The following is a 15244-nucleotide window of genomic DNA, read 5'->3' on the forward strand; positions in this document are numbered from 1 at the left end:
GAGTCATAATTTGTTGACTTTTGGAGTTTTGGGGGGAAGGATTTTCTGGGAAATGCCTTCATGCTGCCATTTTGACTCCATCCCCTGACCTGTTCAATTTTGCACAGCAAGTAAGTGGTAGAGGTAAAATTTGAACTCAGGTTTTTGTAGACTCCAAGTTTAACACTGCCTGGACTGGTAGAGTATCAATCCACTATTGTATTTGAAGTGAGGCTACAAATAAAAAAAATAGCATCAAAGAATCTCAGTATTTGAAAGGGTTCTTGAGCAAGAGTCAGAAAACTGCAGACCATACTATCTATTTTTATTGAGTCCATGAGCTAAGAATTTTTTTTTATATTTTTGTTGGCCTCAGTTTGTCAATTCCTACCTTAGAGACCCAACTAATATCTCAGTAGGAATTCTCAGTATTACGTTTTGGAAAATGGTCAACCAGCTTCCCTTTCATGGTTTGTGCCTAACCAATCAAATGAAAAATAAAAGGAGTCTACATCTAAGGTGAGAATAGATGATATTGTCTGTACATTGCTTGTAAAATTTGAAATATTACCCACTCCCTCCATATTATGATTTGATTTCAAAAGCTTTTCTTAAAATGTATGTGTGGAGCAAGAGGCAACAAGAAGTATTCTTTCAGTGACAAGTATCCTTTTTAATCATTGAAGTCTTCTGAAGAGAATTTTTTTTAGGAATTTTTTTCCTAAATAATCAAATGAATTATCAAATGAAACATGGGAAAAATGGGACAATGTTGATACTACTCTTCAGCTAGCTATCTACTGGATGGGATTTTGCATTTACTTGAAACTACTCTTTTATTTTTCAACTCCTATTACTAATCAAAAGCTAATCTGCTCATTACAGGATGGTAAAGTGTTCACATTTGGAAGCAATAATTCTGGACAGCTGGGACATAGACTGGTTTCTAAGAAGAGTGGTCCTCAGATTGTGGATTCAGAAAATTTGTTTTCTCAAATAGCCTGTGGAAGGTAACAGTCTATACTCTTGTAGCATAGGCAAAGGTTAAAAGTTTCAAACTTGACATTTTGCTATCTAGAAATAACTCTTATGCCACCAATAGAAACACATTTTAGTGTTCTTGTATCTGAAATATTTCCTTAAAGGAAATATTCATTTTTCAACAACTTGAGTTTTTCACATAAGGTGTGTTTGGCCATATTTCCATATTAATGCAAATTGGTTTTAATCCCCCAATGGTGAATAAATGACATTTTGCTTTCTTTTAAATTAAGCATTCAACCATAATTTCTTTACCTCCCATATTCTGTCAGTTGGCAAGTTTTGTTGATATGTCCACATTTCTCTTATTCCCTTTCTTTCTACTTATGCAGCTACTTTTATAGTGCAATTCCTGGGAACCTGATTTCTATTTTCTTTCCCCTCTAATTCATTAAATGGGGAATCACCAGTCATCTTGACCTATGCCTTGTCACTGAACTCAGATGACTCTGGAGAGAGTGTGAGGCTCATGGTTTTGCATAACTCTGCCTCATTTAACTCCAATTCACTTGCAAGTCAAGACATCACCATCCTGAGGTCATTGGTCCTCAGGATGAACCATAACATTGTCCCAACAGTAGCCAAAATAATCTGCCTGAGGCCAAGCTCAGATAACAAATTTTCAATGGTACTATATTACCTACAGAAGAAAATGCAAATTCCTCAAGCCATTACTTAAACCTGCCTTTCCTTTGCCTTTCACACACTCTTATGTTTCAGCCAAACTGTCTTTGAATTTGACTCTCCTATTTTGCACAAGCATAACTCTAATTCCTGCCCTTCTCTTCTCCAGTGTTTGGATCAACCAACTGTCACTGCCTTTGGATGGTCTCCCCTGACCCCCCAAGTTATCTTCTTCCCCTTCCTCCCATTATTTCATGTCTATCTGCTCAGGTATTTAGCCTGTGCTATTTAGTCTAAGAGAATAAGTCATAAAGAAAGTATCAGCCTGTAATGGTAGAGAGCTTCGACTCCAGGTAGATCTCTACCAATGAAAGCATCTGCCAATCCCTTGGTAAATACTTTGCCCCAGTAGAATGGTGATGTTTGTCCTTCATTCTCGAAGAGGCCCATGACATCAGGGAGGTGATGCCATGACAAGCACATGGATTGGATTTGAGGGAAGGGGTGCTGTGCCAAGTCAGCAGCCTTACTTTCTCATCCAGAGCCTCTGAGGTGAAGCAGTCAGGGTTAAGTGACTTTTCCAAGGACATACAGCTAGTGAGATTCCTGTCTTCCTGATGCTGTGTTCACTGTCGCACCTAGCTGTCCCTCCCAATAGAATATTAGCAACCTGACTTTTTTCAGTGCTAAAAAGGAGGAGTGGGGATATTCTGTTGGTTTTTTTTTTTTTTGATTGAGAGAGGGGTTATTCAGCTTCTTTCTTTAAGATCTTGGAAAATTATTTTTGTTTTAGAACTTTAAATTCTGAATTTTGTACTCCCTCTTATGCAATGATTCCTGTAATACCAGCAGAGTATAAACTACTTGAAGATTTATTTTTATCTCTCTCTTAAGGACCTCAACCATAATAGGGATTTAACAAATGTATTTTGTCTTTTCAATTTAATCAATGCATTTTTCCCCCCCCCAGAATTTGCTCTGAGAATAAGAAGGAAGTCCAGTGTGTATCTCTGTGTTCAGAAGGCTCCTGGGAGTCAAACACATGACCCAGATCTCACATATAGGAGCTGAAGCAAGACTAGCTCTGGGCTAATGACTCAACTCATTGTTTCTGTTCCATTCTTTTCATTATCCTGGACTATGGAGTAATTCAGGGACATACCTATGTATTTATTCAGTTAATAAAATTTCAACTTAACTGGTAATCTACTAATATGAGTCCCTACTAATTCATCGAATTTTATTTATTTAACACTTGGAGAAAGTTTCTTTCCCAATAATAATTACTCACCTCTCTATACCAACTCCCTCAATCTCCTAGGATCAAATAAACATTAAATTTATTGAAAATGCAATTTATTAATAGTGAATTCAATAATGAGATAAAACTATAGATAATTTTTACAATATTTTAGCTGTGAGGATAATCATCACCAGAGTTGTCTTAAACTGCGTTGGAGCAATAAATTATTTTACTTCTGAAAATATAGTTCAACACTATGTAGTTATGAAATTAAAATTCATTACAATCCTTTGTAAGAACTCTCTTTTTTGCATTTGCAAGATAAAGGTTAAGCTAGTTCTGTTAATAAAAAGAATTGCTCTATCCTCCTTCTGTTTTCTCTCAGTGACTTTCTTCAGCAATGTCAGGAAAAGAATCTTCAGCTTCTCTTTAGGCATCACTCTATAAATAGTCTCTCCAGACTATCAGTTAAAATTGGCTGTGAAAGATACAGTAATAGTATCTGTAGTGTCTTTAGGAGAGACTAATGAAACAGGTGATATATAGTATAATTCAAACTATAAATAATTGCTAGATAAAAATAAAATTTCAGAAGACCTAATTTAAGGGAAAATTTTCATTATCCACCCAATTCAATTAAAATGTTCAAAATCATTTGAATTAAATGAGTTCATCTTTAATTTTACACAGAACATTCCCTGCATGTATGAGAGTGAATGGGAAAATGTTTTTGACTTGATTTCATGGTGACCACAGTAAAATCTTAATGGTTCAGAGATCATCCATCCTTGAAGTTTATAGTAATAACAAAGTTGAGGACGTTATTTTTCATCTTTGTATCTCTCATGTATACTGTAGTAACTTTTCATCTTCAGTATAAAAGTGGTTGATAATATTCACATGAGTGGAGTTTTAATATTTCATTGGAGTCATTTCATAAACTATGTCTGCTACTGTATTGCTAAGAAACTTCACCCTTCTTTAGAATAAAAAACATGTGATATAATTGAATTTATAATGTGTTATTTTTTTCAACAGTCATCATACTCTTGCATATTCCTGTACCACTGGCCAGGTGGTGTCCTTTGGTTGCGGATCTCAAAGGGACCTGAAGAGCCAACCAGGCAACCTGCAAGAGAACTTCAATATTAGCAACCTCATTTCTTTCAGTGGTAAGAAGGAGCAGTTTTTTTTGATTGAGAAAGGGAGGGGTAGCTTCTTTCTTCAAGATCTTGCAAAACTATTTTTGTTTTAAAACTTTAAATTCTTAATATTGTAACCTCTTTTATGCAATGATTCCTATAATTAACAAATCTATAGTCTAACAATTTCAAAATTTATACAGATAACTTTTGCTTTTACATTAATTTCATTTCCAAACAAAAAGAGAGAAAAAAGGGAGTTTCTGACATATCAACTCAATTGTTCCACACCCATATACCTTTATCTCAGCAAAGAAAGGAAAAAGGTGCTTTTGTTTTTAGGTTTTTTGCAAGGCAAATGGGGTTAAGTGGCTTGCTCAAGGCCAGACAGCTAGGTAATTATTAAGTGTCTGAGGCCGGAGTTGAACTCAGGTACTCCTGACTCCAGGACTGGTGCTCTTATCCACTGCACAACCTAGCCACCCCTACTTTCTTTTTTAAAAAAAATTAAATTAAACTTATTTTTTGTTACATTTTATGTTCTGAACTGTCTCCCTTGTATCCTGTCTCCCACTGGAGAAGATCAATGATTTCTTCCTATTCATTATTTTTTACAGTAAAGTAAGATTCCATTACATTCATTTTCCACAGTTTGTTCAGCCCACCCCCAAACAATGAATCAAATTTGGTTCTAATTCTTTGCAACTACAAAAGGACATATTTTGTTGTATGGAGTATTTTTTGTCTTTTACCAACTTGGAGAATATACCTAACAATGACATCTCTAGGACAAAGGGTATAAACATGTTTGCTATTTTCTTTGTATAATTCCAAATTTCTTTCATGAGTAGTTAGACCAGTCTACAACTCTACAAGCAGTGTATTGGCCTTTTCTTATTTTTATATTTATTAAAAAATTTGAAATGACACATAATTCAAAGATAAAATATTTGGAATTAAAATGTCAGAGTATGAATCTTGGCCCTAAAAAGCTACCTGGGCCTGTGAATATCTTATTAAACCTCTCCAATGATCAGTTTCCTCATCTATAAATATGGGTTACTTGATCTACATGTCTTAAAATGTCCCTTTCAGCTATAAAGCCATGATTCTGTGAAAGTTCATAAATAAAGGGCATAAGCATCAACTAAGATACACCCAAGTATTCCAGCCTTGTTTCATGACAGTCCCTTGTTTTCAAGGATGCACTAGATGAGTTTGATGTCCTTCTTTCAGACTTTACAGATGTTGGAGTGAAAGACATTTTTGCTGGAGCCAATGCCAATTTTGTGACTACAATCCAGTCGAAGGTATGTCTCTTGTGCTTTCAAATTCATTTGCTCACTCTTTTCTCAGCTTTTCAGAGAAGTATTTAAAGTGTTGTTTTATGAATTCATTTTCAATAATATTTCTATCTCTATCCCTAAAGAAGATTGACTGTATGCTCTATTAGCATGTTTAAAAATAAATTATTTCTCTCATAGGTTTTAATTCATATTTGTAGATTAGAAAATTCTTCAGTTATTTTTGTTTTAAATACAAACAAAAATCTATTTTATAAGAGAAGAATTTGCCATTACATTAGGGAATGAAATTTAAAATATTTGCATAGGGAATTTACACTAGATGACACTTTTCATTTTATGTGTCTTTGGCTTAGGAGAAAGAAAGCAGGCCCAGCATAATGGCTAAATTGATCTTTAGAGTCAGTAAGGGTCCAGTTCAAGGTCTATCTCAGATCCATTTGCCATGCGACCTTAGGTGGGTCATTTAAACTTTCAGACAATTTTCTAAGATTATATTTTTCTTATACCTTATGGGAGTCAAACACAGTCTTTAGTCTGCATGCCACCCATATACTTCTGAGTTCTAATGAAATTAGATAAAAATGTAGTTGGAAAATTATTTACAAAATAAAACATGGATAACATTACATTTTTTTGTTTTATTTTTGTGTGGCAATGGGGTTAAGTGACTTGCCCAAGGTCTCACAGCTAGTAAGTTTCAAATGTCTGATGTCAAATTTGAACTCAGGTCCTCCTGACTCCAAGGCCAGTGTTCTGTTTACTGAGCCACCTAGCTATCCTGATAATATTACATTTTAAAAATAAATCCATATGCATCTCACAAGATCCCAGTTTCTACTTTAATTTGTCTCTATTGAAATCACAACTCTAATTTTTTAAAGCTTATTAGTAACTCTACTATAAATATTTAATTTTTCTTTAAAGACAAATAGTGATTCTTCTACACAGAGTGATTCTTCATTTATGACATGATTCATAAGTGTCCTTCAAGGAAGCTTCATTTTGGCATCAGTGACATGATCAGTAAAGAAATGATGCAGAATTTTCTGCTTCATGGCAAAGGCCTTGGAAGGTAGTATAGAATATTTTGCCAGGAGTTGGTACTTTCAAAAGCAGTTATTTAAAAAAAAAACTTTTTCTTTCAAGGAAGGTCTTGAGACATCATTCATTTGGGACATTTGACTTTAGAGTAACTTTAATATGTACTACATGACTGAATTATTGAAAATATCAAAGAAACCACCCCTGGTTGTTTAATAAGGTGGTGGTTTTGCTAGTGTCATATGTTTTTTTCATTTTTTTCTCCTCTTGAAGGATGTTAGTTCTTCAGGTGCCCCTGGAAGAAGTCTACAGCAAATCAACCACATTAACCAAACGTTGATTAAGAAATGGACCACAGTGAAAATTGGAAGTAAAGAATATGAAGAATCAAAAAGGTTGTTCTGATCTCTGTCTTTTTCTCCCTTCAATTAGAAGGGTTTAACACTATTCCAGGGGTGTGTAATAACTTAATGTCACTACAGAGAAAGAAAAGAAAGGAGAGAGAAAAATGATCCTTTGTTGGAACAAGCTCATAGGTTTTTGATATGAAAGAACCACTACTGATCATTTGATCAATTTAGAGCTGGAAGGGACCTTGGTCATCCTCTACTTAAATCCTCTCATTTTACAGATGAGGAAACTGAGTTCCAGAGAAATTAAGTGATTTATTTGGGACCTTGGTCATCCTCTACTTAAATCCTCTCATTTTACAGATGAGGAAACTGAGTTCCAGAGAAATTAAGTGATTTATTTAAGACTACACAGGTATTGGGTATCATTGCTTCTTCCACTGCAGCAAATACCCCTTCTCACTTTTCAGACAAGGACACTGAAGCCCAGGAAGATACAATGACTTGCCCAAGATTAAAGTCAGGTTTAGATGTTGATGCTGATGATGACAATGATGAACAAAAGCAACTCATTTATAAAGTGCTTGGCAGTTTTCAATTTACTCATTAAAATTTTGAAAAACCCAAGCACCATTATGGTATGGTGTAAAGCATAATAACTCTCAAGTCACAGAAGTCTGCCTACCACTGTGACCTTGGGCAAATTACTTAAGCTTTTGTGTCTTGGTTTTCTCATCTGTAAAAGATGGAAGTAAGGTAAATGATCTCTTAGGTTCTTGATGGCTCTAAATCTGTGATCTAAGTAAGAAAGTTATTTTTATTGTAAAATTACATTCTTTTGACCAGCTTATATTCACAACTCTAAGTTTAGACAAATGTTTTTGTGGTCAGGTATATCTCATGTAAAGTAAGATAAAACTTGTAGGGGCGGCTAGGTGGTGCAGTGGATAAAGCACTGGCCCTGGAGTCAGGAGTACCTGGGTTCAAATCCAGTCTCAGACACTGAATAATTACCTAGCAGTGTGGCCTTGGGCAAGCCACTTAACCCCATTGCCTTACAAAAACCTAAAAAAAAAAAGATAAAACTTGTAAATGTTAAAAATAAATTCTTCAAAAAAGATTCTTCTTGGATAACTTCTAATTCAAACTTCAAATTACATGTTATATTTTAGACTTACCTGTTGCCTACTAGGGAGAAAAGTTATGAGTAATTTATAAAATGATCATGAAAACAAAGAAATATACTTTATATATAGTTTGTTTTGTTGTAATAAACTTTTGTGTTCTTCTTCATATAGGGAAATTTGTGAGATATTTTCCCATTCTGCTTGCCTGACTGCCAGTTTTTTGAAGAAAAGGTAATATTAGATTTCATTAAATAGAATAAATTAGTTTTAATAATAAGTTGTTAAGATTTGCAAAGCACATATCATAAATATCATCATAATTTATCCTCACAACATTTATAGTTATTATCATCTCCATCTTATAGCTCAGGTAACTTAGGTAGACAAAGGTTAAGTGACTTGCTCAGAATCACAAAGGTTTTAAGTATCTGAATCTAGATTTGAACTCAGGCCTTCCTGACTCCACGTCTAGTCTATTCACTGAACTATGTAGCTATCTAAGGAAAGGGAGTCTCTTTTTTTACCTAGCATAATACAGGTACAAAGATGCCTGCAACAAATGCTTGTTGATAGATAGATTGAGAACATTCAGACGGATTTCTAAATATTAAGTTTTTGATATATTCACTTCTATCTCAATTAAAGTACTAAAACATACCATTTTACTGATATAAAAAATAATCACAGAATTCATTTAGAAGGAGAAAAATTAAGTATATCAAAGGAAATAATGAAAAAATGTAAAAGAGTGAGATTAAAGAGTACCATTTTAAACTAAATCATAAGGCAGTAATTTTCAAAACTATCTGATACTGGCTAAGAAATAGATAGTTCAATGGAACAGAAAAGACATATAATTATAGCTTTAAGTAATTATAGTAACATTGTATTTGACAAACAGATAGCCTTGAGATTTGGGGATAAGATTTCACTTTTTGATAAAAAAAAGTTTATTGGGAAAACTGTCAGTAAGGTAGAAATTGGCATAGATCAATATTTTTACATCATTTGCCAAGATAAGATCAAAAGATATAAAGAGAGATATTGAAAAAAAATTGAAGAATATGCAATATAAAGGCGGCTAGGTGGTGCAGTGGATAGAGTACTGGCCCTGGAGTCACTAGTACCTGGGTTCAAATCCGGCTTCAGACACTTAATAATTAACTAGCTGTGTGGCCTTGGGCAAGCCACTTAACCCCATTTGCCTTGCAAAAATCCTAAAAAAAAAGAATATGCAATATATTACTTATCAGATTTATGGATAGGAAAAAAATTATGAGTAAATGAGATAGAGAGCAGAGTTTTACATCATTTTTGAAGAGTTCACTTGGAAATAAAAAAAGGCTAGAACAAAAATGTCAAATGGATTGTGAAAGCAGAAAATATTTACTATTAAATACCCTACATGCAAGAATCTGGTGATACAAATACAAGCAAGTCTCCTAGCCTTGTGCCCTGAAAGAACTGACACTCTAACACAAGAATAGCATACAAAGAATGGAAGGAGCTGTGTTTGGGGAGGCAGAGGGAAAATACATATGCATCAGCCTGGTGTGGAGATAGAAAATAACATGAAATTCTAGTTCCTTAAAAGTTAAAGAGAAACTTTATTAAAATCCAAGGTTGTAAGGTACAGGGTCTGGGGAGAGATGAGGATGATGGCAGAAGTCTAGACAACATGGTGTGGAGGTAGCTATAAACAAAGCTGAAAAACGCTTGGCAGTTTTTAAAGAAAATTGTATCTGGAGACATAACATCTCTCTTTCAACACCTCATTTATGTATAACCATAATCAATTGAAGTAGTACGTTGTATTTGGATATGTCTCTGGTTCATTTGTGTAATGATTTTTTTTTTTTGTTTCAAAGAACTGATAAGACTATTCCTATTAATATTGATCTACGAATGGCAAGAAAAGTCTTTGAGGAATTAACACAGAAGGACTGGATTACAAGAATGGTAATAATGTATATTTTGCTAGGTGTCTATGTGCGTACTAATTTGTAAAATGAGCTGATGTACATTGCATCCATCACTTCTCTGTCAGGAGCTAACATCTTTCATTACAAATTCTTTAGAGACATGATTGGTCATTGCTTTAATCAGAGTTCTCAACTTTTTTTAAATGTTGATCTTCCTACTAAATATAAAGTCTTCCTGGCTCTTGTTCTTCATTGTTAGTTCATATTACCCAGGATTCTCTGAAATCATCGCATGATTTCTTATGCCTCAATAATATTCCATTACCTTCTTATACCACAACTTGTTCATTCATTCTCCTGACATCTAAGAGACAATCCAAGGTATTCCCTTAGACTCTTTTGTTTTTACACACACACACACACACACACACACACACACACACACACACACACACAGAGACACACAGACACAAATACAAACACACACACAGACACACACAGACACACACAGACACACACACACAGACACACACAGCCACACCACCACCTGTCAATTCCTCATCAAGAAGTTTGTTTTGTTTGTGACTATTCCTTCCTGTGTTATCTTCCTTCTTAATCCAACCATTTTCCATTCCCCTGTTCCACTTTTGATTTTAAGTTGAAGTTCTACAGTGAACTTTGTGTGTATGTTTCCGATCCTCCTTTGTCCATTTTAGATGAAAAAAATCCATTGGATGCCAGCTCCTCCACTATAATTCAGTCATGTTTTTCTTATTCCACACACCTATCTAATCAGAAATAGCAAGTTTAAGTCACCTTCATCCTCTTTTCTACATTAGTCTATTCTTCCTTTTGCCCACCCTTTTCTTCTCCCTCTTCAAACCCTCAGAATGGACCCAACCTATTCCCCTACCTCGGTTTTTTTTTTTTTAATTTAATTCTGATGTTCTGAAGTGACACTTACTTGCTCTCCTCTATTAGATAGGACATTAGTATTACATCATTATGTAGGCTTTTCCACATGCTCAAATAAATTTGTCTTGTTTAGGTTCCTCTGAATTCTTGTTTTTGTGTTTTAAAATTCTTACTCATCTCTGTTTTTTCCTCAGAAATGCTTGAATGTCCTCTGTTCCATTAAAAATACATTTTTTTTTTTTGGAAAACAATGATATTCAACTTTTCAGTATGGGTGCGAAATAGGAAGCACAATAATTTCTCATCATCCTGATGAGCTAACAGTGTAGAAATAAATCCTTAACTTCCTGCTGATCTAATAGTAGCAAATAAGGAGAAAGAAAATATAACAAATTATTTGAGTGGATAGTTCCACTTGTAACAACTGTTCATTATTGTCTTTTCATAAGGTACAGTTTTAGCCTGGTCTAAATAGTCTTGTCCAAAAAAGACCTCTTTCACAATTGTAAAAGTATTTTCTAGATTCCCCTTATAGAATAATATAATTGTTCTAATTATAATCCCTGCCAATGGTAGAAACCCCCTTTTCTCCTTGGACTGATTCCCCATCTTTTTCCCTATTCCTCTTCTGTGAAGGGTTCTTTTTCCCCTATTCCTCTCCTGTGAAGGGTGTTATTTATCTATCCTAAGCTGTTAATGAATACAGCTAATTGGTTATGTATTCTAAGTAGTCTGTTTGTATTGTAAGAGATTGAAACTGCAATCAATAGTTTCTTTAGCATGCTTATACATCCCTTCACTTTCAGTTTGGTCTCCTATCTTTGATTCATAGTCCTCAAATTCCTGATAATAGGCATATATTTCCCAAGAAATCTCATTCCTCTCAGTTGAAAGATTGCCCCAATGGTAGGATAGGATATTCTTGATTATAAATCTATTTCTTTTGCCTTTTGGTATACTGTATCCTAAAATTTTCTCTTATTTAAAAATAGAAGGAACTGGGTCTTTTATGATCACTCTAGTTCCTTAGTTCTTGAACTTTTTCTTCCTTGTTGCTTACTTGCAGTTCATTTTTAAAGTGGGGGCTCTGAATTTTGGCTGTGATATTCCTGGGAGTTTTCCTTTTGGATTCCTTTCAAGAGGTGATTGATGGATTCTTTCTACCTTTACTGTGTCCTTTGATTACAACATACTTGGGCAATTTTCATTTATAATTTCTTGAAGTTTAGTGTTCAAATTTTTTTAATCATAGTTTTAAAGGATTCTAATGATTCCTAAATTTTCTCTCCTTCAGTTCTTTTCTTGTTAAATTGTTTTGGTACCAGATATTTTATATTTTCTTCAATTTTTCCCTCTTTTGATTTTCTTCTAACATTTTTGTTGTCTCATAGAGTCTTTGACTTCTGCTTAACTTTTGATAGTTGTCAGGGAGTCCAGTTATCTTTTGCTTCATTTCTTCTTCATATTGATGCAGTTCTTATGAAAATCCATTTTTTCCCTTTGATTCACTTTGAGGAGAAGTTGCTACTTCAATTTATTGCTACTGCAATAAATTTTTATATTGGAGGGTGTATCTCTTTAAATTTAGTTTCTGAATTAGTTTCTGAATTATTAAAACCAGATTTTGCCTCCTTGATATACTTTTGGGTGGGTGGTCTTTGTTTTATGGTCTTGGCTTAGGTTCTGGTTTTGATTTTAACTGATCTCCATTTCCCAAGATTTGGTCCCACTCTCATTCTTGGAAGTTCTGAGTTCTGATTCCTCAGGCTCCTCTGAGGCATCTCAGAATAGAGTTCTAGGCACCACAGGGCTCAAGAGCCTGGGTTGTCCCAGGCTGAGCACTATGTATCATCCTGGTCAGCATCATGCTAAATATGTCTATTGACTCTTCTGGGATTCTCATATCCATCCTGGGACTTTCTTATGGAAGCCCACCAAAGTTACTGGTATTCCCTTGGCTAAGGGTTTCTATTTGTGCATTTATGAGGTAGAAGAAATACCCTACTAAAATCGTTCACTGAATTTCTCAATCATTGTTCCATTTGGTTCAAACTTCCCAATTTTGCTATAGTAGGTATATGGGAGCTAGGCCATTCCGGCAGGAAGTCCAGATGCCTGCTTTCTGATTTATCACATCACAATATTTTAAGTTGCTATCCAAGCAGAACGGATACTTTGAGACATCACAGATGCATTTCTTAAAAGAAAAAAAAAAAGAAAAGAAAATTTTTTTTTTTATTTTTGTTCCTTGCTATTTTGTCAGTTTAGGGTGCTCCTAGGAAAAGAATCATCAGTCCTCTATGATTTCTAGTCTTTGATATGTGCCTGAGCATGACTAGGTCAAGTGACTTGCCTAGGGTCACACATCCAATACATGTCAGAGGTAGAACTCGGCTTCAGGTATACCTGATTAATTCTAATTCTATACCCATTATACTTTGCTGCTTCTGTTTATACATAGCGCAAGACAGTTTTTTCTTTTATATTCAGAAAAAGTTTTTCTTTAAAAAGTGCAATGACAATGTTAGTCAATGAAGGTGGGTCAAAGATGGAAGACCATCTAAGGAAATTATTAAGAGCAGCTACAAGTGCATAAAAACTCTACTGGAAAGACTCAGTAATAATTTTCAATTCATAGTTTATTTTGGGTGACTTTGACTCCCGTTACTTAAACTTTTCCTATTTCAGTCATTGTTCTTGTTATTTAGAAAACATTGTTATTTGAATATTTTTTCAACATGTTTTTGACTACAGATAACATCATGTCTCAGAGATTATTTGCTCAAGAACCTTCCATTGGATACTCCTCATCAGGAAGCTTTATCAATTTTCCTTCTACTTCCAGAATGCCCTTTAATGCATACAAATGTGAATTGGTACTCACTTGTCGTCCCATTTGCAAAAGCTGTTTGTAAAATGAGTGACCAGTCTTCAACAGTTCTGGGTAAGATCAGTTATATTTAGTTTGATTTACTCTGGAGTCTTCCATAAGCAACTTTAACCTCAACTGTATACTACTCATGATAAAGAATACAATTACTTTAGTTTTACTGATCTTTAAAATAATAAATTAAAACAAGATTTATATGAGAACGTAGCTGTCAAAAAAGTTTTGTTAGAACATTAAATTTTTATTTTTAATTCTATTGGGATTTAGTCAGTGAAAATCATCTTATATGTGGGCTATTCAAATAATTAAATTCAAGAAATCATTATTGAGCATCTAATAAATATCAGGCACTTTAGGAAGTGCGGAATGATTATAGCAAAAGTTAGATTGGAATACGTGCCTAAAGGATATTTAAATAATGTAGTTTGGGGAGGGAGGGTGGGTAACAAAGTTATCGACTATCAAGGATGGCTTCAGGAAGGGATCAGCATTTTATTCTTCATGAAACAAGTGTAGGGTTTGGATAAGGAAGATGCAGTAAAAGCAGAAGTGGGACAAGAGGAAAAGTATCTGTAATCACCGTAAAGGTAAAAAGAAAGGATCAAAGCAAAAGATACTGTGAATGAATCATTGAAAGGACTTGTCAATTGAATGAATGTGAGTTGTGAAGAGAGAAACCAATGATGTCCTTCTGAGTCTGTCTAACAAAGGGAGTGATTGGTGCCATTATTATTGAGTCAATAATCTTAGCTATTTGATTTTGGAACAACATGGCATAACTTGCACGAAATAATGATGAGCAAAAAAGAGTAGGATCAAGAAAAACAGCAACAACAATAATTTTGAATAGTACAAAGACCCCAAAATAGTAGCTTCTACCGATCATTTTTTTGCAGAGTTTTGAGTTTTACAATTTTCCTCCCTCCCTCCACCCCCCCCCACAACAGAAGGCAATCTGATATGTACTTTATATTTGCAACCATGATAAGCATGGATGGAAATTGAACATGTTGTGAGAGAATAATCAGATCCAAAAGCAAGAAAGAAAACATTAGAGATAACAAAATTACATAATACATAAGACAACTTTTAAAAGTTGAGGATAATAACCTTTGGTCTTCATTTAAACTCCACAGTTTCTTCTCTGGATATGGATGGTATTCTCCATCACAAGCCCCTTAAAATTGTCTTTGATAATTGTAATGCCGAAATCACCCATGTTGTTATTGTTAGTGTGTATAATCTTCTTCTGTTTCCTGCTCATCTCACTCAGCATCAGTTCATGCAAGTTTTTCCAGGTTTTTCTGAAATCCTGTTCCTTATGATTTCTTTTAGAACAATAGTGTTCCATCGCATAAATATACCACAATTTGTTAAGCCATTCCCCAATTGATGGGTATCATCTCAATTTCCAATTCTTTGTCCACTACAATTAGAGCTACTTTGAATATTTTTGTACATGTGGGATTTCTTTTCACGGTCTCTTCAGGATACAGACCTGGGTACTACTGGTAGTAGTATTATTGGATCCAAGTGTATGCCCATTTTTATTGCCCTTTGGGTATAATTCCAAATTGCTCTCCAGATAGTCTGGATGAGTTCATAGCTCCACCAGCAATGCATTAGTGTCCCAGATTTACCACATCCCTTCCCACATTGATCA

General features: G+C 34.4%; 1 protein-coding gene across 2 annotated transcripts in view; it reads left to right on the top strand.

The window, feature by feature from the left end:
• LOC141517291 (putative E3 ubiquitin-protein ligase HERC6) overlaps positions 1–15244 on the top strand; it is a 65760-nt gene that overhangs the window by 23960 nt on the left and 26556 nt on the right. For both annotated transcript variants that reach the window (XM_074228138.1, XM_074228137.1), the window contains exons 6-12: positions 865–989; positions 3926–4059; positions 5266–5339; positions 6651–6772; positions 8026–8085; positions 9723–9813; positions 13446–13635. In XM_074228138.1, coding sequence (XP_074084239.1) covers positions 865–989; positions 3926–4059; positions 5266–5339; positions 6651–6772; positions 8026–8085; positions 9723–9813; positions 13446–13635 — 796 coding nt within the window. The remainder of the gene's footprint in view (positions 1–864; positions 990–3925; positions 4060–5265; positions 5340–6650; positions 6773–8025; positions 8086–9722; positions 9814–13445; positions 13636–15244) is intronic.

This window comes from Macrotis lagotis, chromosome 3, assembly GCF_037893015.1.
Source record: "Macrotis lagotis isolate mMagLag1 chromosome 3, bilby.v1.9.chrom.fasta, whole genome shotgun sequence".
NCBI lineage: Eukaryota > Metazoa > Chordata > Mammalia > Peramelemorphia > Peramelidae > Macrotis > Macrotis lagotis.